General features: G+C 42.6%; 1 protein-coding gene across 5 annotated transcripts in view; it reads left to right on the forward strand.

The window, feature by feature from the left end:
- MAP2K5 (mitogen-activated protein kinase kinase 5) overlaps positions 1–18,518 on the forward strand; it is a 251,876-nt gene that overhangs the window by 40,519 nt on the left and 192,839 nt on the right. For all 5 annotated transcript variants that reach the window (XM_040969749.1, XM_040969747.1, XM_040969746.1 and 2 more), the window contains exons 4-7: positions 553–622; positions 5,837–5,877; positions 6,821–6,888; positions 13,898–13,946. In XM_040969749.1, coding sequence (XP_040825683.1) covers positions 553–622; positions 5,837–5,877; positions 6,821–6,888; positions 13,898–13,946 — 228 coding nt within the window. The remainder of the gene's footprint in view (positions 1–552; positions 623–5,836; positions 5,878–6,820; positions 6,889–13,897; positions 13,947–18,518) is intronic.

Below are 18,518 nucleotides of genomic sequence, written 5' to 3' on the forward strand. Positions count from 1 at the left end.
TGAAGTGTGCTGTAAGACAAAAAGCAATGCTTGAAAGTAGATCACTTTTTTATGATAGGAACCTTGTTGTTTTGGATGAACTGTATCTGATTTGCTGGTTTTGTAGTCTCCGTAATTTAGATTTCTGTTGTGCATTTTATATGCTATTATGTAGTATTTAGTTAACTGACATTAGATCCGAGTTAAATGTTAACACTTTTGATTTTGTTATGCAAAATTCAGGGACAAGCAAGAGGCAGTTTGAGAAATTACCACTCAAGCGCTTTCTGTATCATCTTAAATACCTATTATTTTCAAAAAAATTCTTAGTGAAATAGTAATTTTGTCACTTTTATTGTTAAAGATAAATGCCAATGTAGAGGATAGCATAATTGGACTTTAATTTTTGAATATTCACTATAGTCATTTCGATGTGCAGAGAGAGGGAAAATATTCTTAGGGATGCTATGTGCAAGCCAGCAATTTGCAAGAGTCAGGTGCATTCAACAGCCATAAGTGTCTATTCCAGTATTCGTATATTACTGAGTAATCTCTTCTATAATCTCTTTGCAGTATTATTCCACAGTAATGGAACAGCAAGTAAATGGACAGTTAATAGAGCCTCTGCAGATATTTCCAAGAGGTAATGTTGAACAAATTCTAACTAATCAACAATGATTATTTCAGTAAACTGCTTCATCAACAGTTATGCTTTCCAAAGGTTTAAATGCACATAACATGATGCTTAGCTCTTAATGTGAAAAAACATGAGGACGTATTCATTATCACGGGGATTGCAGGCTACATTATAGTTATGGCAGATACAATTTCTAATTTACTAGAGTAAATTAAACTAACTAGATTGTTTTTTGTTTTTGAAGTGCATACTTACATTTGCTTAAAGAACTCTTTGGGGGTCTACCCGGTTTCTAAAGCAAAGCAAATGAATGACTTCAATTGTGGTTGTTTCTAAATGGTGCCTTGTGTCAGTGGCCCAAGGTACCACTGGGAAGAAAGCCTCAGCGGCTACAGGAGCTAAGATTTCCTGGGGTTTTGGGGAGAGACAGTGTGACCCTTTTGGGGGAGGTATTCTCTAAATAATGGAAAAATCTTCATAAATTGAAGTTTGATTGTTAAGTCTCTAAAAGCATAAGCCAGGGAAGGTGAGCCTTGATGGATGGCCTGGTTAAGAAATTTTATTCCCCCCCCTTCGGTTTGGCATTGTGTCAGAGCATATCAGATCTCATTGTTCCACTGTACATAAATGTTCCTTCAAAATTTGAATTAATGGTGAGCAAGAACAGTTTAATTATATAAACCATTAAAAGTCTTTCACCTGTCATACATTGCCCCACTTGAAATCTATGTTTTCTCGCTAATGGAATAGATAAGGAAATTCTCTAAGTAACTCTTCTAGAAATAACTTAATTGAAATAATTAAAAGTTAAACTTACCTTTGTTAACTGGTACTGTACACATAATCATGGCATGGCTTTTCCAATTAAACATTCTAGATTTTCATTACCTCTAACTCTCTGCAGTGTGAATGACTCCATTAACCAGTAGATGCCTGTCTGCTCTGAGAAAAGCCTTCAAAGGCAGGTGCCTTCACCAGTCCATGCCAAGATCCGGCATCCAGGGGAGCGCTGTTGGTCTCGCATTTGTGTGGTTGGTGGGGTCACAGTGACTACTAGAGTGCTAGACGAATGAATAAAGCTGGGCCATCTAGAGCCAGTGAGAGACTAAGACAAGGATCGTGGTTACTCAGCCTCTACTGTGTTTGGCAACTAGACATCAAAACAGGATGGGGAGAGGGAGAGCAGCAGTGTTGTCGTTTTTCTGTAAATGGCCGTAACAGGAAAACACTATATCTTCATGTTATCCAGGACTGGAGAACTGGGAACATTTCAAAATAGTTCCTGCACAAGGAATGGTATTTTCTAAACTGAAAATTCTCCTTAATGATTCCCTTCTTGATGACATTATAGCTCTGGGAAAGCCCAACCCTAGCGTAGTGTCCTGGAGATTCCTAGTTCCGGTGCTGTGGGTCTGTTTTTCTTTTCAATAAAGTATTTGCTTCTGTGTGCTTTCATAAGAAATCTTACTCAGTACTTGTGGTTTCTCTCGCGTTGTACACAGTTGCTGTCAGTCTGCCCGTTCTCACCATTGTGTCCCTTTGCGTGATGGTCACCATTTTTGACACGTCTGACCTTTTGAGGCACAAATATTATGTGTATTGTAATAATTTTTTTCTTTTAAAAAATTGGTGCACTTAATTTATTTGAAAAACAGAAATCTTCCATCTCTGTCATTTTGCTCTTTAGATGTCATCAGCAGCTGAGGTTTTGCTAGGCCAAAGCCAGAAGCCAGAATTCCATCCAGGTCTCCTGTGTGAGTGGCAGGGATTCAAGTACTTGAGCCGTCACCTGCTGCTGCTGCTTTTTTTTTTTTTTTTAATATTTATTTGTTATTGGAAAGTCAGATTTACAGAGAAGAGACAGAGAGAAAGATCTTCCAGTCGCTGATTCACTTCCCAAGTGGCCGCAATGGCCAGAGTAGAGCCCATCTGAAGTCAGAAGCCAGGAACTTCTTCTGGGTCTCCCACACGGGTGCAGGATCCCAAGGGCTTGGGCCATCCACTGATTTTCCAGGCCACAGTCAGGGATGGGAAGCAGAGCAGCTGGGACACAAATGGCCCCCACATGGGATCCTGGCACATGTAAGCAAGGACTTTACCCACTAGGCTACTGCACTGGGCCCCTTCTCCTACTTCTTCCTACTTCTGCATTAGCTGGAGGCTGGAGTGGAAAGTGTAGCTGGGACTGAGAGCAAGTCTGAAATGTGATATGGGTATCCCAAGTGACATTCCAAGCAGTGTCTTAACCACTTGTTAATAATGCCTGTTTTATCATTTCTAGTTTTCCCAGTGGTTCTGCCTGTTAAGCATGATGGCTTTTACTTTGATGAGAATATTAAGGGTCACAGAGGGTTAAGTAACCTCATAGTTGCACAACGTAGAAGTGGTCAATATACCCATTTGGTAGGAATTTGCTGAAATTATAATTTGCTTAAAGTGGAATTTTTATATAAATTGAAATGTTGATAGAGTGTGTATGCATGAGTCATTTAAAAAGTGTGTTGTAGGAGTGGGGAAAAGTGTATTGTGAAGAGAGCATATTTAACAGAGAAAAATAAAGGAAATGTTAGCATCACATGTAGAGTTAGCAGTGCAGCTGACCAGGCTACAGTGTATTATTATGGTTGATGTTTTTGTTTGGGATTTTTTGTCTACTGGAAAAGCATATTTACAGAGAGAAGGAGAGATAGATCTTTTGGGCCCAATGCAGTAGCCTAGCAGCTAAAGTCCTTGCCTTGCATGTGCCAGGTCCCCTATGGGAGATCCAGAAGAGGCTCCAGGCTTCTGGCTTTGAAATGGCTCAGTTCCGGCCATTGCAGCCGCTTGGGGTATGAATCAACGGATAGAAGATCTTCCTCTCTGCCTCTCCTCTCTGTGTATCTGACTTTCCAATAAAAAAAAAAATTCTTACACACACACACACACACACACACACACACACACACACACACATGTTCTTTCATCTCCTGGTATACTCCCCAGAGCTGAGCTGATCCAAAGCCAGGAGCCAGGAGCTTCTGGGTCTCCCACGCGAGTGCAGGGTCTCAAGGCTTTGGTTTGTCCTCTACTGCCTTCCAAGGTCATGAGCAGAGAGCTAGATGGGAAGTGGAGCAGCCAGAATTCAAACTGGAGCCCATATAGGATCCTGGCGCATGCAAGGCGAGGACTTTAGCCACTAGATTACTGCACCAGACCCACTATAATATATTGTTAAACATAACTTTTCCAAATCAGGTTAAAATCTTTCAAAATAGATTGACTATGTTCTCTGTGACTTTTTTCCAGTATATTTGTTCTTTGTAGTCTTTTGCTTTTGCTACCCATCCTCATTGCATCAGTGAAGGTTATGCAAATGTATACAGTTGGAGCTTAGACGTAGTGGGTGTGGTGCCGGGTTCTGTCCAGTTGCTTAGCCATCCTCAGACCCGAGGTTCTGTATCAGGTTCATACTCAGAAGAGTCTTGAAGAGGTAGAAAGGACAGGACAGGGGATAATGATCCTGTTCTGATTCCGTGTGGCCTCCTCGTGCCAGGTTAACACAGTTGCCTGGGGTAGTAACTCCCTGCTCATGGCTGTGTCTTCTCTTAGTTAAAAGGAAGGCTAAGTACTAGTAAGTATGTAAACTCAGTAGCTTAGTTTTAAATTTTTTAACATCTTCTGATTTTATAACTTTAGGATATGTAAGGTCACTGGTTTATATATATTTAAAATATTTGCTTTTATTTGAAACACAGAGTTACAGAGAGTCAGAGTGTGAGAGCGAGAGATTGGCCATCCACTGGTTCACTCCCCAAGAGGCTGGGAGCTGGCAGCTAAGTGGAGGTCAGCTGTGGGGCAGCAGAGACTCGGCTGCTTTTGTTGTTGCCTGCCAGGTGCAGGTTGGCAGGCAGTTAGGATCTGAAGTAGAGATGGCCTTGACTTCAGTCCGTCTGGTGTGAGACGCGGACGTTCCAAGCAGATTCTTAACCAGGAGGCCGAGGTTCGGGAATCTGTGTGAGGAGGTGAGGTAGATACTGTGCATGGATATCTGACTTGAGTTCCTTGGTTAGCCACTTTCTCAATAAAAAAGAGGCTTACAAATACACTGGGCACTTCAGTAGAAATGTTTTGAAGTATTTAGTTCGCTGAGCATTGATGGTCCCTCAAGGATTAGAAATCAAATGTATGTGATTTTGTTTCATTCAAAAAGTTAATTTCCATGTTAAAGAACGAAGACTGTGAGTCGCAATTTTAATATATTTCAGAAAGACAAGTAAAAAGCTTTCATTAAAATTTAGATTTATTTTCTAGCAAAATAATAAATTTGAATACACTTGAAATATGCAAAATTAAAACTGATATGCTTTGTAATTATTGCCCACATCTTCTTATTAAACAGCTCTATTTCTTGTTGTTGAAGCAGAGGAAAAATACATGTACATCTGAGAGGAGCAAAAAAAAAAAAAAAATCAAATCCATCCTTCCCCAAACAATCAATCAAAATTGACGGCCCCTTAACATACAATTTGTTGGCCACTATGGTTTTCAAATAGAAGCAGCCCCTGGCGTGGGCACGAGGCTTTTGTATTTTAAACGTTTGTTGAAAAAAACATTTGCTACGTTGGAAAAGTGCTAATCTGCAACCCAAAATGCTGTCAAAAAATTGGTATTATTTTTACTGGCATTATTATTTCTTTAGGCCTAAACATTAACAGAAAGAAAAAGTAATAAAGTTAGTGCCTTTATCTGTGGTTTAACAAATGTGGTCCTTGTCTGCGCGAGCCTGCAACCCTGAATGCTCCATCTCTGAGTCCCTAGTATCTTTCTGTCCTGAAAAGACCCTTTCCTGGCCCTCTCCCCGAGAACAACCTCAGCTGTTTCCCAAGTGAAATGATTGTAGCTGTACAGTATCACCGAGTGAGGAGAAAATAGCAGAAATTTGAATTATGCATGTTAGCACGTTTAACTTGTGTTATATATATATATATATATATTTTTTTTTTAAGCAGAAATTGGAATTTCTATGAGGTGGTGTCAGAAAGCTCTTTGAATTTTTAAGCGCTCACTCCTGCAAGTGAAAAGCCCGGTTCATCATTCCCGCTCTGGGTCTTGGGAGCTACTTTTCAATCATTTCTCTCTGCTAATTTTGGTGTCACCCTCATTTCTTTTTAAACGATTCATTTTGAGCAAATTTGTAAATGGCCCTGATGTGTTCTACAATTTAGTCAATTACTGTTTCAGCCTGCAAGCCTCCTGGGGAACGGAACATACATGGCCTGAAGGTACGAATTTCAATAATTGTTTCAGTAAAGTTAGATGGATTTGTAATGCTGTGTTCCACTTATTGAAATGTCAAATAAAACTGCACTTTCTCAGGCTCTGACAAGCGGTCCTTTCTTCTTCTTCTTCTTCTTTTTTTTTTAATGGGAGGTGGAGGGGGATCCATCTGTAGGGTTTGCTCAGGATGTGTGTGGAAGCAGATCTGAGGCATGTTTAGTGCTCTGTCTGGGATAGCTTGGCGTTGTTTGTGGGCTCGTTTCTGCAGGAAGATCCTGGGTGCTGGTCGCCATGAAGATGGATTGGAGGGGTACTGTAGACTTCATTTCGGTGATTAATTAAGCACATACGTATAGCGCACACAGAATGCCCCTCCTCTTCTTTCGGCATATTTGTGGCGAAACATATATCTAGTTAATGTCCTTTCATTGTTCTGTGAATCTCGAATTCTGGATTTCTGCTTAAGGCTTCACATTTGACAGGAAAGCTGGGTATTGTGTGAGGCTCAAGTATTTTACAATCAGTGACTCACCCCCCCCCCTTTTAAGTGTGAATAAGGAATATTTTACAGTATTCTGTTTGACATAGGGCTGGAAGGATATGACGACTTGGGGCTCACTCCTAACCCCAAGATATATTCTTAGTGTACTTTCTTCCTCATTGCTGTTTTTGTGCATATTCCAGACAATGAATTGAATTTCCTTCATTTGTCTCTCCTTTTTCAGCAATGCTTAAATGTTTGAATAATGACAGCAATAGAAGATTATGTAATATATGGGTTGTGCAGTGTGGTAACCTATATAACTGAACAGATACCAACCATGGGTCTGCCTTGCAACAAGCTAATTAACCTTCATAGTGAAATGAGAAATTTGTGGCAAATTATAGGTTAATTAGAACGATGTCCTCAGAACCAGAGACTGATGGAGATTCTTTCTTTACTTCTAGGTTAATACCAGGGCCGGACCCTCCCAACACAGCAGCCCCGCCATCTCTGACTCACTTCCAAGCAATAGGTGAGAGCCAACAAGTGATAATAGGCAAAACTGGGAGGGGAGAGGGCCGGAAACAGTTGGGGGTGACACCTCTCTTCTCTAACAGCCACAACATATGTATCTGGCTAAAAGGAAATTTGATCAGTTAGGGACTCCTTTTGGAGAAATAAAATGAGCTGTTAAACTATGAATTTTGGTTGATGGAATGTTTTTTTCTTTAATTTCCAAATTAGATGAAAAATTCAGTGTGTCAAGACTTGGTGATCTGGGTTTTAAACTGCTTAAAGCTTTCCAAAATATTTTTCTAGATTTCCCTCTTTTGGCCTAGAATTGACACAGTTGTCGGATGAAATTCATGTTGGCCAACTATGTTCTTCACTAGTGTCTTTGGTTGTGTAAGAAGTTGATGCCGTCATGCGAGCCGTATGATTTTTGTTGATTCACGCAAACATGGCCCCATACTGAAATAGACACGAAAGACTTGAGCCTTTCCAAAGTGCTCTTATCAAGCTGAGAACTTACTTCCAGACTCTCGTGCTCCTCAGAGGGAAGGAGCTACCTGCCTCAACTGCTGGCATCTAGGATGTTTTGGTTGTGTGAAGGGATTCACAGAAAAGACAGTTAAGAGATAAGCTTATTTTGGTGCAGAAACTTCTTGAAATGATTGCAGAGATTTTTGGTAATATGAGTTGTTCAAGATTGCTCATAATTGTTGATTTATTTGAAAGGGAGGTCAACTGATAGACAGGTCTGTCACCAGTTCACTCTCGCTCCTCCCCCGCCCAAGTCTGCAGTGGTTGAGACTGCAGCCGGCTCAAGCCAGGAGCTGGGGACTGAGTTTGGAACTTTCTTGGGTGGTAGGGTCCCAAATCCTTGCACCATAGCCTGCTCCCTCCCAGGTGTGTATTAGCAGGAAGTTGAAAGGGAGAGCAGGCCTGAGACTCGAACACAGGTACCCCGGAAGGATGTGGGTATCCCAACAGCAGTTTAACTGGTGTGCCAAATATTTCCTCATAAACTTTGTCCAGACTCTTGTACTTGTGGATTTCAACTTTGTACCATATAAGACGGTTATCTTTTCATTCCATTTTTTTCATGGAATTTTTGAAGTATCCTTGTACATTTGCTTAATCAGCCAGCTAATGCCATTATGTGGTACTTGAGGGTGACATTATGAATGTGATTGTTCAGTGTGTGTGTCCTCACAATAACAACTGGGAAACCAGCACTGAGCTGGAAAACTCTTCCTTTCTGTGCTTGGGCGGTCCAGTCCGGGTTTTGGCCTTAGTGAGTACTTGCACAGCCATTTAGTAGCTGAGTCATAGCATAGGCTTCTATTGTCTCATTCAGGCCACAGTTTTGGATCTTTGGCCAAAGTGAATTACTGTGTCTTTCTTTTGACTTTCCTTTCCTGCCTCCAAATCACCTCCTTGATTGCTTTATTGTGGTCTAAACATATCTCCTAGCAGCATAAAGCTCTTATAAAATGTTTCCTTTTTTTTTTGAAAGATGCATTTATTCATTGGCAGCAAGCTATAATCAAAAGCAGAGCCAGGGCTCAAACCCAGGCACACCAGTATGGGATGTGGGTGTCCCAAAACACCGCCTTAACTGCTGTGCTAGAAACTGCCCCACATTTCCTTCTCCAACAGTTTACCTTGTTTTAGAATACTGCCAGCCTGGTTCTTCACCAGTGGATCCTTTGCCCCATGCCTGTGAGGTTGCAGATGGTACCTGGTAGCTCTCCTGCCTGCTTGCTGGCCATAGGAGCTCTGGTCCAGCAGGTGACAAAGCACTGCTTGCTATGCTCAGCTCAGATAAGACATGCCCTTTTTCCAGAAAAGTTATTCTCTGTACATACCATTTGTGAGCCCGAGGAGTAGCAACCACTTGCCTGGTGTTTTAGGTCAGATTTCATCATGATGCAAAAAGCAGAATGGGGTTGAAAGCGTGGTAAGACCGAGAAGCAGGATGCTTCAGTCGTCCCCGTTTTGGTGGTAACAGCAGGTGTGACCTGGCTTGGCCATTCAGAATGTGTCCTGTATGTTCAGAGTATTATGCAGTCCTTAGGTTGGATGGTGGTTTAGAGGCAACCTGATGATCAGTGGCTTTGTCCCTTGGGGGCACAAAAGGGCTCCCCCCCATCCCTAATGCTAACAGAGGTTTGCTGTGACAGTCATTCCTGTCTTCGGGATGACAGTCTTCAAAAAACCGACAGGTGATTTGACTGTGGCCCTTCATTTGACTAATTCTGTGTCCAGCTGGACAGCTTATCCCTAGGGGCAGACTGTGCACCAGGGATGCAATGTGCCCCGTATTCCCAGGCCTCACACTCTGGTGCAAGTTCAGACACTGCAAGAATATATGATTACTAACTTTTGGTAGTTAGTGCTGTGAAGGGAGCAAATAGGACACCAGAGGGAAACATATTTGGATTTGAAAGCGATGTTTTCTGTCTAGACCCGAAGGGTGAGAAGGCCCTTGTTGCATCAAGCAGCAGAGAACGGCCTGTCAGGCTGAGGGAGGAGCTGAAGTGAGTGGAAAAGCAGCTCAGCATGGTTGTAAGATGAGTTTGGCTGGAGCATAGGGAGGATGCTAGGGGCTGGTGGGGGGCAGGGCTGTTGTCAGAGACGGGTGGACAGCAGCAGGTGCCATGGGGCTGGGACAGTCCAGAAGCCCTTGGCTTTATCCTGTCCTGCACTGTTAAGCCCTTGGAGGGATTCCGGCAGGAGACTGTGTGCAGCCTATCTGTGATGTGCAGGAGGGGGAGGGCCCCAGGTACCAGCCTGGCCTGCCCTTCTGGGACACGTGACACGCCATTCCTTGACAAGTGGTGCTGTTCCTGTGTCAGGAGTGCACTGTTTTGGCCAGGGGAGCCCCTTCAGTTTTCATGTAACTACACCACAGAAGGCTCTTTCCAAAGCTGGGATTTGTCTCACCCTTAATGCCTACTCAGAGGTTTAGCTCAGCTCCCAGAATGTGGCTGTTGGCTCTTCGGTTCATCCTCCCTCCACATTCACCTGCCCTGGATTTCCTCTTTCAGTGCATTCTTCCATGTCCACTGGTTATTGGCTGCAGGTAGCCTGCTAGCCATCCTCCACAGTGTTCAGTACTCATATCACTTGCTGTGTTGCCAGGGCTGCCTTCTGGACAGTTCTGAGAGTGGCCACTTATGTTGCCCGTGCTCTCCAGACTGCTGCTGCCTCCTCCCCGCAGCCGTCCCTGTGGTCGTGCCCCACTCAGTGCTCCTCCACCTCGCAGCTGCAACCAGCTTGCTAATGTGCTCTTCTGAGCCATCACAAGAAAACACTTTCACTGCTCTTCCAACCTCCAGGAGCATGTGTCACCTCCACAGGCAGAAAGCAATGATCTTCCCCAGATGGACCTGGCTGGCTGGCCTGCCCACAGCCCCGTCCACTGACTTTCTAGCTACAGGGTCACTTTCTTCTCCCCGCCAGCTCTCTGTATCTGCTGCAGCCCTTTTCCTGGTTTCTTCTTTTCACCCCCTTTCACCTGCTGTCTTGCTGCTGTTGTTCATCTCAGAATAAAATGATCTCCTGAAAGCTGCCCTTGATCATTCACTTCCCAGGCCTAACCAGATACTCTTTATGTGAGTTCTCAACATGCCCCCAGACTGCCCTTTACTGTAGCAGTAAGACATTGTGGTCTTTTTTTTTTTAAAACCTATTTTATTTGAAAGGCAGGGAGAGAAAGACAGACAGACAGATGGAGAGAGAGCTCTTCCATGCATTGCTTCATTCCCTAGATGCTCACAAGAGCCAGGACTGGACCAGAAGCCCAGTGCTCAGTGTGGGTCTCTCAGGCCGGTGGCAGGAACCGAAGTCTGGAATCATCCTCTGCTGTCCCTCGGGGTGCATGTTAGGAGAGAGCTGGCCTGGGAGTCAAGACTTGTGGACACCCTTGGCTGCACCAAGCACTAGCCCTGAAAGCGTTGTGTTATAATCTGTGCCCACAACAAGTTCTGTCATAATCTGGCATAAACCTGTGCCCACAACAGGTTCTGGTATAATCTGATATAGACCTGTGCCCCTGTGCAGTATGTGGGCAGTGACTTAGCATTTCATTGTTGAAGTCCCCGTTTCTGACCTTGGTGAACAGGAGATAGCTAGTCACACTTTGAATGAGTGAATGAATTCTCACATTTAGAGCCCTTTTAAACCTTGTCTCAGCCTTAAATTCTCCCAGTGCATTCAGCTTTCCTGACAGGATGTTATACTCTTGTATTCTTTGGGTGTCTCAGTGTCCCTCATCAGGTGTAATCCTGAGTTACAATTTTATCACTTTTAAATTTTAAAATGTTTTTAGAAGGAATTTTTGGAGAGTTCAGGGTACTCTGCCTGTATAGATAAATGCAATATTGGATAAACTCAGTCACAAAGATGTTGCCGGGACACAAAATGTTTTTTGCCAGGCCATGTTTGTAGGCAGATGATGGCCTAGCGAAGATCAGTGTTGGCCTCCGTTGTCAGGGCATAAGCTGTTCTTTGCCGTTGGTGAAGGGCTGCTTATTAAGCATAGCTCACTGACCCACATGGTGTTTCCAGGCCATAATCACTGAGTTTAAGTTTCAATGCCAAGAAAAGGCCTTTCCTGAACTACTTGACTTTCTTCTTCTGTAACGTTAGGATGATAAAACTTTGCATGTGTCTATCTCTGGTGTTGGGAAGATTGATAAAATTGTGTTAAAGAATCACATTTTGTTTCTTGGATGAGAAGTGTTTTATACATGCAATAAGTTAAATGTTTTTATTCCAAGTTGATGACATAATGGAATATCTGTGGAGAAACATTGCCTGAGCTTAGTTTGGTTGTTTGCGTCTTTGCAATAATTGAAACTATCACATTGAGAGTCATTCAAGGGAATAGTAGGAGCTAAACGTTTCCGAGAGAGGTAAGTGTGTGAGAGAGGGAGCAAAAGATGAACTGGTTTTGAACGAGGTCTGTTCCTTACTTTCCTCTCTACATTATGGAAAGCAGCCACACCATGAGGTTTTAACTATTGTGAGGATTAAATTAGGATGATAAAGTATGAGTACCTAGCATGGTTCCTGGCATGAGGTCATCACTAAGTAGATGCTCCTTGCTAATTTATCAATGACTGGACTGACACGAGGCAGTTGTTGATTTTTTTATGTATATTTCTGCATTAGCCTTAGTCCATAGAGTTCTTAGTTGCCACTCTAGCACGTGGATCCTGTGGTTTGAGAGGACATGTTGAAGAGTAAAACCCTTGAGTGAGGGCATGTTGTAAGAAAAGTAGGAGAGGACCAATGTGCCCTAGCCTGTAGTAGACCAGAGCAGAAGTTTAACAAGCATCTCAAAAGAAGCATATTGTCGTTTGCAAATGGAAAATGTGGATACACTTGAAGCCTAAGAGTCTCACATGTGACCTATTGGAGACACCAAATGGAGTGAGAGAGTGAGGTTCACGTTAAGTCCTGCGTCCTTTTGCTTTCTGTTGTTTATGTGATCTCTGTGTCTTAGTGCATTATTACCACCACCACCATCCCCATATAGTGACAATCATTATGATGATTGATGTTTATCAATCAGCACTTGCCAAGTCTCTGGGCTTGGTTCAAGGCTGAGAAGGGATAAGAATTTATAGAAGTGAGTAAGATGTGGTCTGTATTCTGAAGAATCTCCCAGTCTTTGGAGAGGATTGCTGGGAAGAAAGACATTTGCACAGCTAACTGATGCAAGAAAGTTAATCTGGTAGCTAAGTAGATGGCTGGAACAGAGTAAGAAGAGAGTCAATAATTTTAATTTCAAGTAGAGCATTGATGGGGAGATGCTCTTTTATAAGCCAATCATAGCTCGGTGAAGATGTGTAGACCCAACTCAAAGCTAGAGCAACTCCAGATTTCCTCTGGTCCACCTTCTTTCTTTAAGAAGGACTTCAGCTAAACTCATCCACTTAATTGTCCACATAGCCACATGTGCCCAGAGAACTTTTTGATGTTCCATAAACAACTCTGGAAGCTGAGTTACATAAGAAAGAAAAGGCAGTTGAATGTTACTAATTTTATTTTTTTTAAAGATTTATTTTTATTATTTTTTAATTTTTTATTGGAAAGGCGGATACACAGAGAGGAGAGACAGAGAGAGAGGAAGATCTTCCGTCCGATGATTCACTCCCCAAGTGAGCACAACGGCCGATGCTATGCCGATCCGAAGCCAGGAGACTCTTCCGGGTCTCCCACTTGGGTGCAAGGTCCCAAGGCTTTGGGCCGTCCTCGACTGCTTTCCCAGACCACAGGCAGGGAGCTGGAAGGGAAGCGGGGCTGCTGGGATAGAACCGGCGCCCATATGGGATCCCGGGCGTGCAAGGCGAGGACCTTAACCACTTGCGCCACCGTGCCGGGCCCACTAATTTTATTAATAAAGCATGCCCACTATGTACAAAGCCCAGTGCTAGGTTTTTGGTAATATTTAGCTTTCTTGGGTCTCCTATAAATTTAATGCCTTTCGCAACAGAGGAAATTGAGGTCCAGTGGCAGTGACATATTGTAGATCTGGTGACTGCTTAGCACCAGAATTTCCTTCTGCTTCACAACCTGCTGAGTTGGAACTGTTATCTCTAGTAAAAGCCCAGAACTCAAACCATCTACCTTCTTTGGAAGGGCTGTCTTCTCAGTTGGCCATGCACGTCCTAAGATTACATTGTTGAATACTTTAGGCCTAGCAGGTGCTCCTTAAAGGTACCAAGAAGCAGAACTAATGAAGGAAAAAAAAGAAAAAAAAGATGCTGAAATTGTCTATAAAATGTTGTAGCTGACCATGACTTTAGACTTCTTTATTGCTTTAAATTTCTAATGGGATTTTAGCTTCTCCATGATACCCTTTGCATTTGGCTGGCTGTATGTGAAAGAATCACATACAAGGAGGAGGCTGTCAAATGTGCAGGCATATCTACACTTAAAAGCAGAAGTGTTTTTTAGTTCTGAATTTTTGTGGTCTTCAAAGGTGTTGATGATCTTGCACTAAAAGTTGTGTCTTCCATTTACAGCTTAAAGAAATCTTCTGCTGAACTGAAAAAGATACTAGCCAATGGCCAGGTAGGTATTGTCACATGAGGATTTTTGCGTAGCCAGAAATCACTGCTGTGCGGTTTTTCTGGTGTGTGCTTTCATTTATGAAACAAAGCCACAAACTTGTTAAGCAGATAAGGAGTCTGCAAATTTCTTCTCATCATAAATGAAGAACGTGGTTTAATTTGATTGGCAGAACAATTTGCCACACGTTTTTTTCAGACTGTGCTAATGGCTTCTCCTCCCAGCAGATTGAAGTACTGGGCACACACCCTGCTGCCGTTTCAGTTTAAGAAAAGTTAATCGGTTCTGAACAAGTGTGTCAACCACGGGCTGGTGGAATGGCCCGCATTCTGGAGCTGCTGCAGCTTTTGTTGGCTTAGGAGAGAAAAGGGAAAATTGCCACCTTCTTCCCTTAGCTCCTTCTTTTGTCCTGAAACCACCAGTGGCCCTTTAGGGGCACCGAGTCATGGCAGATGTTTAAGTGTATGCAGTCCCTGACTTGAGGAGGCCTCACTCCTAAGTTGCCTAAGCAACTGTCTGCCTAAAGCTGATTGACCTTCTCAACCCCAGCCAGTGAGAGACAAAGGGCCTGCAGGCCAGTTATTTCTCACTGATTTTGATTCAAGTAAATGGACACATCTGAAATATGTATGGTGCTTTTAAACATACACTGGTAAATTAAGCTACCTACAGGCTCCTCGATTCTTCAGTAGCAACATAAATGCGTTTTAATGTTTGTGGTAGTAGAAGCCCTTTGATAGCCTCGGAGGCAGGCGCCTGTCCATTGCGATCAAGCCTGCCTATTAGGCTCTATTGACTGAGACATCTGTGTCACTGCAAATAACAGACTCTTATTGATTTTCTTAACTGCTGTTCACTTCCCGTCCATGTTTCGAAGGCTGAAATCTTAATTATCTCAGATGCTTATTCAGTGCCTTCACACGCTGACCTCTCCAAGCCTCATTGGCATTGCATGAATCAAGTACTTGTAGTGGAGCATGTCAAGAAGACAAAGCTAGCTCCTGCTGTCTGTCCTTTAATGTCACCTGTAACATTGTGGCCCAGCCGATGAGTGTGCCGTAAAAAACGATGACTGTGAGACAGTGCACACACAAGCCTGGTGCAGTAAGCATTCCATCGGGAAGGCAGCAAAACTGAAGTTGATCTCATTCCAACTTTGCTAGGTGTCATCCAGCGCATGTGAATTCCAGTCCTTAAATAATCTGTACTCAACTAAGGAAAATATCCTGGTGCTTGTCTGGGAGGTCTCAAAATTGTAGACAGTCTCCAGCCAAGACTTTGAACTCTAAACAGCCGAAGGTTGGTTTACATTGAGGTTGAAGTCTTTGCCTGCCCCCACTCCCACCCCTGTATATGCTGAGAACCAGTGTGAGGTAAAACCAGAATGAAAACAAAACTATTGAGCCCTGAGCAGTTTATGTATCTTCAGCACACTTGCTTCCTGTTTACTAATTGTAATTTAACTGTTAGTCACTTGTGTCCTTCAGCTGGAAAATATATTTCAGAATTGACATAAATTAGGAAGTTTTAGCCACATTTGTTCAACCCAGGCAATGGAAAATAACCTGTCACAGATTCCTCTTTCAACAATGAAAAACAGTTTATTTCCACTCCCTCCATCCGCCCAAAAAAAGGCATTCTAAAATGTTCTTAAAGTTTTTGACTATAAACCATGAATATCTTAGTCTGCATTCTGAGGTCCTTTGCAGTGGGTGATTGTCATGGCAATGGTTTTTGACACTTAGAAGATTGTTGCTTTCCCCGGGGGAGTGTGCCGAGTACCACATTAGTTGGAATGACACTGTTTTTCTTTTGAAGGACCAGTTTTTCCTATGTGTACTTGCATTCACAAAACAAAGAAAGCTGGCCTTGGATGCTTTCGAGATAGTGCCTTGTACTGCTTCCCCGGCAGCGAACCCATAGGGTAGTGTGTGCAGCGGGGCCGCAGTGAGGCACAGCCACGTGTCTAGGCTGACACCGGTGTGCCTCGCTGCGCTTGGTGTGAGTCCCGTTTGGCAATACTTGAACACTTCGGCCTGGCTTTTTATTTTTGTGGTTTATGCTCTAAAGCACTAATAATGATTTGCCTTTCCACTAGCCCCCACTTAGATTTAATAAGGAATTCATATTAATCATTAAAAGAAAGGGACATGATTCTTCAAGATAATCAAATATTGACAGGTTAGAAATAGCTTTCTGCCTGGGTTCATTGATATAGGTTATGTGATATAAATATTTATTTCTTTTCTGTCACTCAGAGTAAATGCCACCGATTGATTCAGCATTGATATAGTGTCAACAGTTCATAAGACACATTTGACTGGCTCGTGTTTCCCGATTAGTCTCTGCTCTATAAAGTGGGATTTACTAAATCTCCCCAATTGTCTGCTCATAGAGTGTGACTGCCTTCTGAAACCATTACGGCTTCCATTTGTGAGGCAAAGGTCTTGGGATAGGCTTGGCTTCTGTCAGAGCTTTAAATGTAAAATAAGGATTAATTGAGCATTTGTACTTTCATGATTTATAAGCGATAGGTTACTGATTCTTCTTAACACAGACAATAAACAAAGAAGGGGTTTTTTTTTTTGGCTGATCCATAATTGAATTGTTTCATTTTCCCCATTAATTTAATGAATATATGAAATAAAGCCCTTTTGAAAAAGTTTAACCTTTTGTCATTGGGATGGAAGCATTGTTTTTTCCTATTATCACTTTATGATGGAGGATTCATTTTTGTTTTTTGTTTTTTTCCCAGCTGAACAAGGTAAATCATAAGATATGTTCAGCCCACTGCGTGGAGGGGTTAGGGTTAGGGTCAAGGCTCAGTGACAGGATTCTTGTGTGTGTCTTCCACACTTCAGTTTTTGTGTGACAGCCTCTATTGTGCATTGGCCCTGGACATGAAACTGACTAAAACTAGCCAAAAAAGGTTAATTTAAGGAATTTTAAAAGTCTACCGTCACTTCAAGGATGTGTGGCTGTGACCATTATGTTTGTGAAGTTGTTTTTCCTCTTTTTGTCTCTTAGGTTTTTGTAGGATGAGGGTGACTTATTTTTTTTTTTTCCTTCTGACATATTAATTATGCATGTGCTCAGAAACCATAGGTCTAGAGTTGATTCTCGTTGTTACTTTGAGAACTTTGAATGTCATTAGAAAAACTTTGGGTGTTTAGGAAGAAGAAGAGTGGGAACATACTTAGAGTAAAATCAGCTTTCAAAACTGCGTCATCACTGGTATGTGAAAGTCTTGGGTCTTACAGCTCATCTTGGATCCCTGTGAAGACTAAGTCTGTGTGTTCAAGCGCAAGCGCGTGACACAGGCCCACCCTCCGCTGCTGGGGGACTGCTGTTGCCCTGTCTTTCATGGCCCCTCCCTCTCCTCCTGGATAGTAGGAGTGCAGCTCCTGCCAGGCACTTTTCTCATTTGCTATCTCAGTGGTTGCTTGCTAATTGTAGCTCTCTTTGCTTTTTCTCTCTCCTCCCTGCATCTATTATTCTATCTGTTATCTGCCTTTCAGTTGCCTTTTTTTTTTTCAGTCAAGGAATTTGAACCCTATTTTAAAACTATTTAGCATTTGCCTTGGATAAAAAACTTCATTTGACTTCTTTTCAAATTAAAGAACTACACGATTTTAACAAACTGTTCTTAAAGGCAAGCAGAGGAGCTGCTGCTGTTGGTGAATGCAGCCGTAGCTAGGTGCTCAGTGGCCGTCTGATAGGCAGCACTGGCCCTCCATACGCAGGTAAGGGGCAGAGTGCTGAAGCAGAGCGGTGGCTGGGGCTGTGCTGAGAGGCCAAAGCTGTGTGCTGACTGCCTACATGGCTCTGAGTGCATTGAGCTACACACCCTAAAAGAGTTGTTTTACGGGACTTGAGCCCAACTGTGGTATTGAAGTACAGCTCCCACAGTTCTTCTGGTGCTTCATTTGGGAAAGTTGAATTCACAGGCTCATCTAAACTGAAAAAGGGAAAGCTGCTATTTCCTGCTTGTTGACTCCTTTTGGGATTTTCCCCCCATAGTTACATCAGAGTAACTCATTTTGATCTGACATGAAATTCTCAAAATATCTTTAGTAATGAGTTCATGAATCCTGTCATAGTGTTTATTTTCGAACTTTTCTTTAAACAAAAGTATTAGCATATTGAATAAAAATTAGAAAATTCAAGTAAACGAAAGCAATCTGAAAAAAAGTTTGAATTTATTTGAAAGGCAGGGTGGATACGCAGGAGCTTTCCATCTAGTGATTGACTTCCTAACTTCCTGTGATAGCCAGGACTGGATCAAACTGAAGTGGGAAGCCATGAACTCAATCCAGGTCTGACTTGGACCCAACCACTGCATCATTACCACTGCTTCCCAGGGTGCACATTAGCAGGAAACTGGAATTGGAAGCAGAACTGGGATTTGAACCCAGGTACACTACATGTAGGGGATTTCAGGATCTTTTTAATTTTCTGATTGATTTTATTTTTATTTTTATTTTTATTTGAGAGGCAGATTTACAGAGAGAAGGAGTGTTGGAAAGAAAGATCTTCATCTACTGGTTAACTTCCCTAATGGCCAGTACAGCCAGA

Source organism: Ochotona curzoniae, unplaced genomic scaffold (genome assembly GCF_017591425.1).
Source record: "Ochotona curzoniae isolate NIBS_2020 unplaced genomic scaffold, NIBS_Ocur_1.0 scaffold_4701, whole genome shotgun sequence".
In the NCBI taxonomy this organism is placed as follows: domain Eukaryota; kingdom Metazoa; phylum Chordata; class Mammalia; order Lagomorpha; family Ochotonidae; genus Ochotona; species Ochotona curzoniae.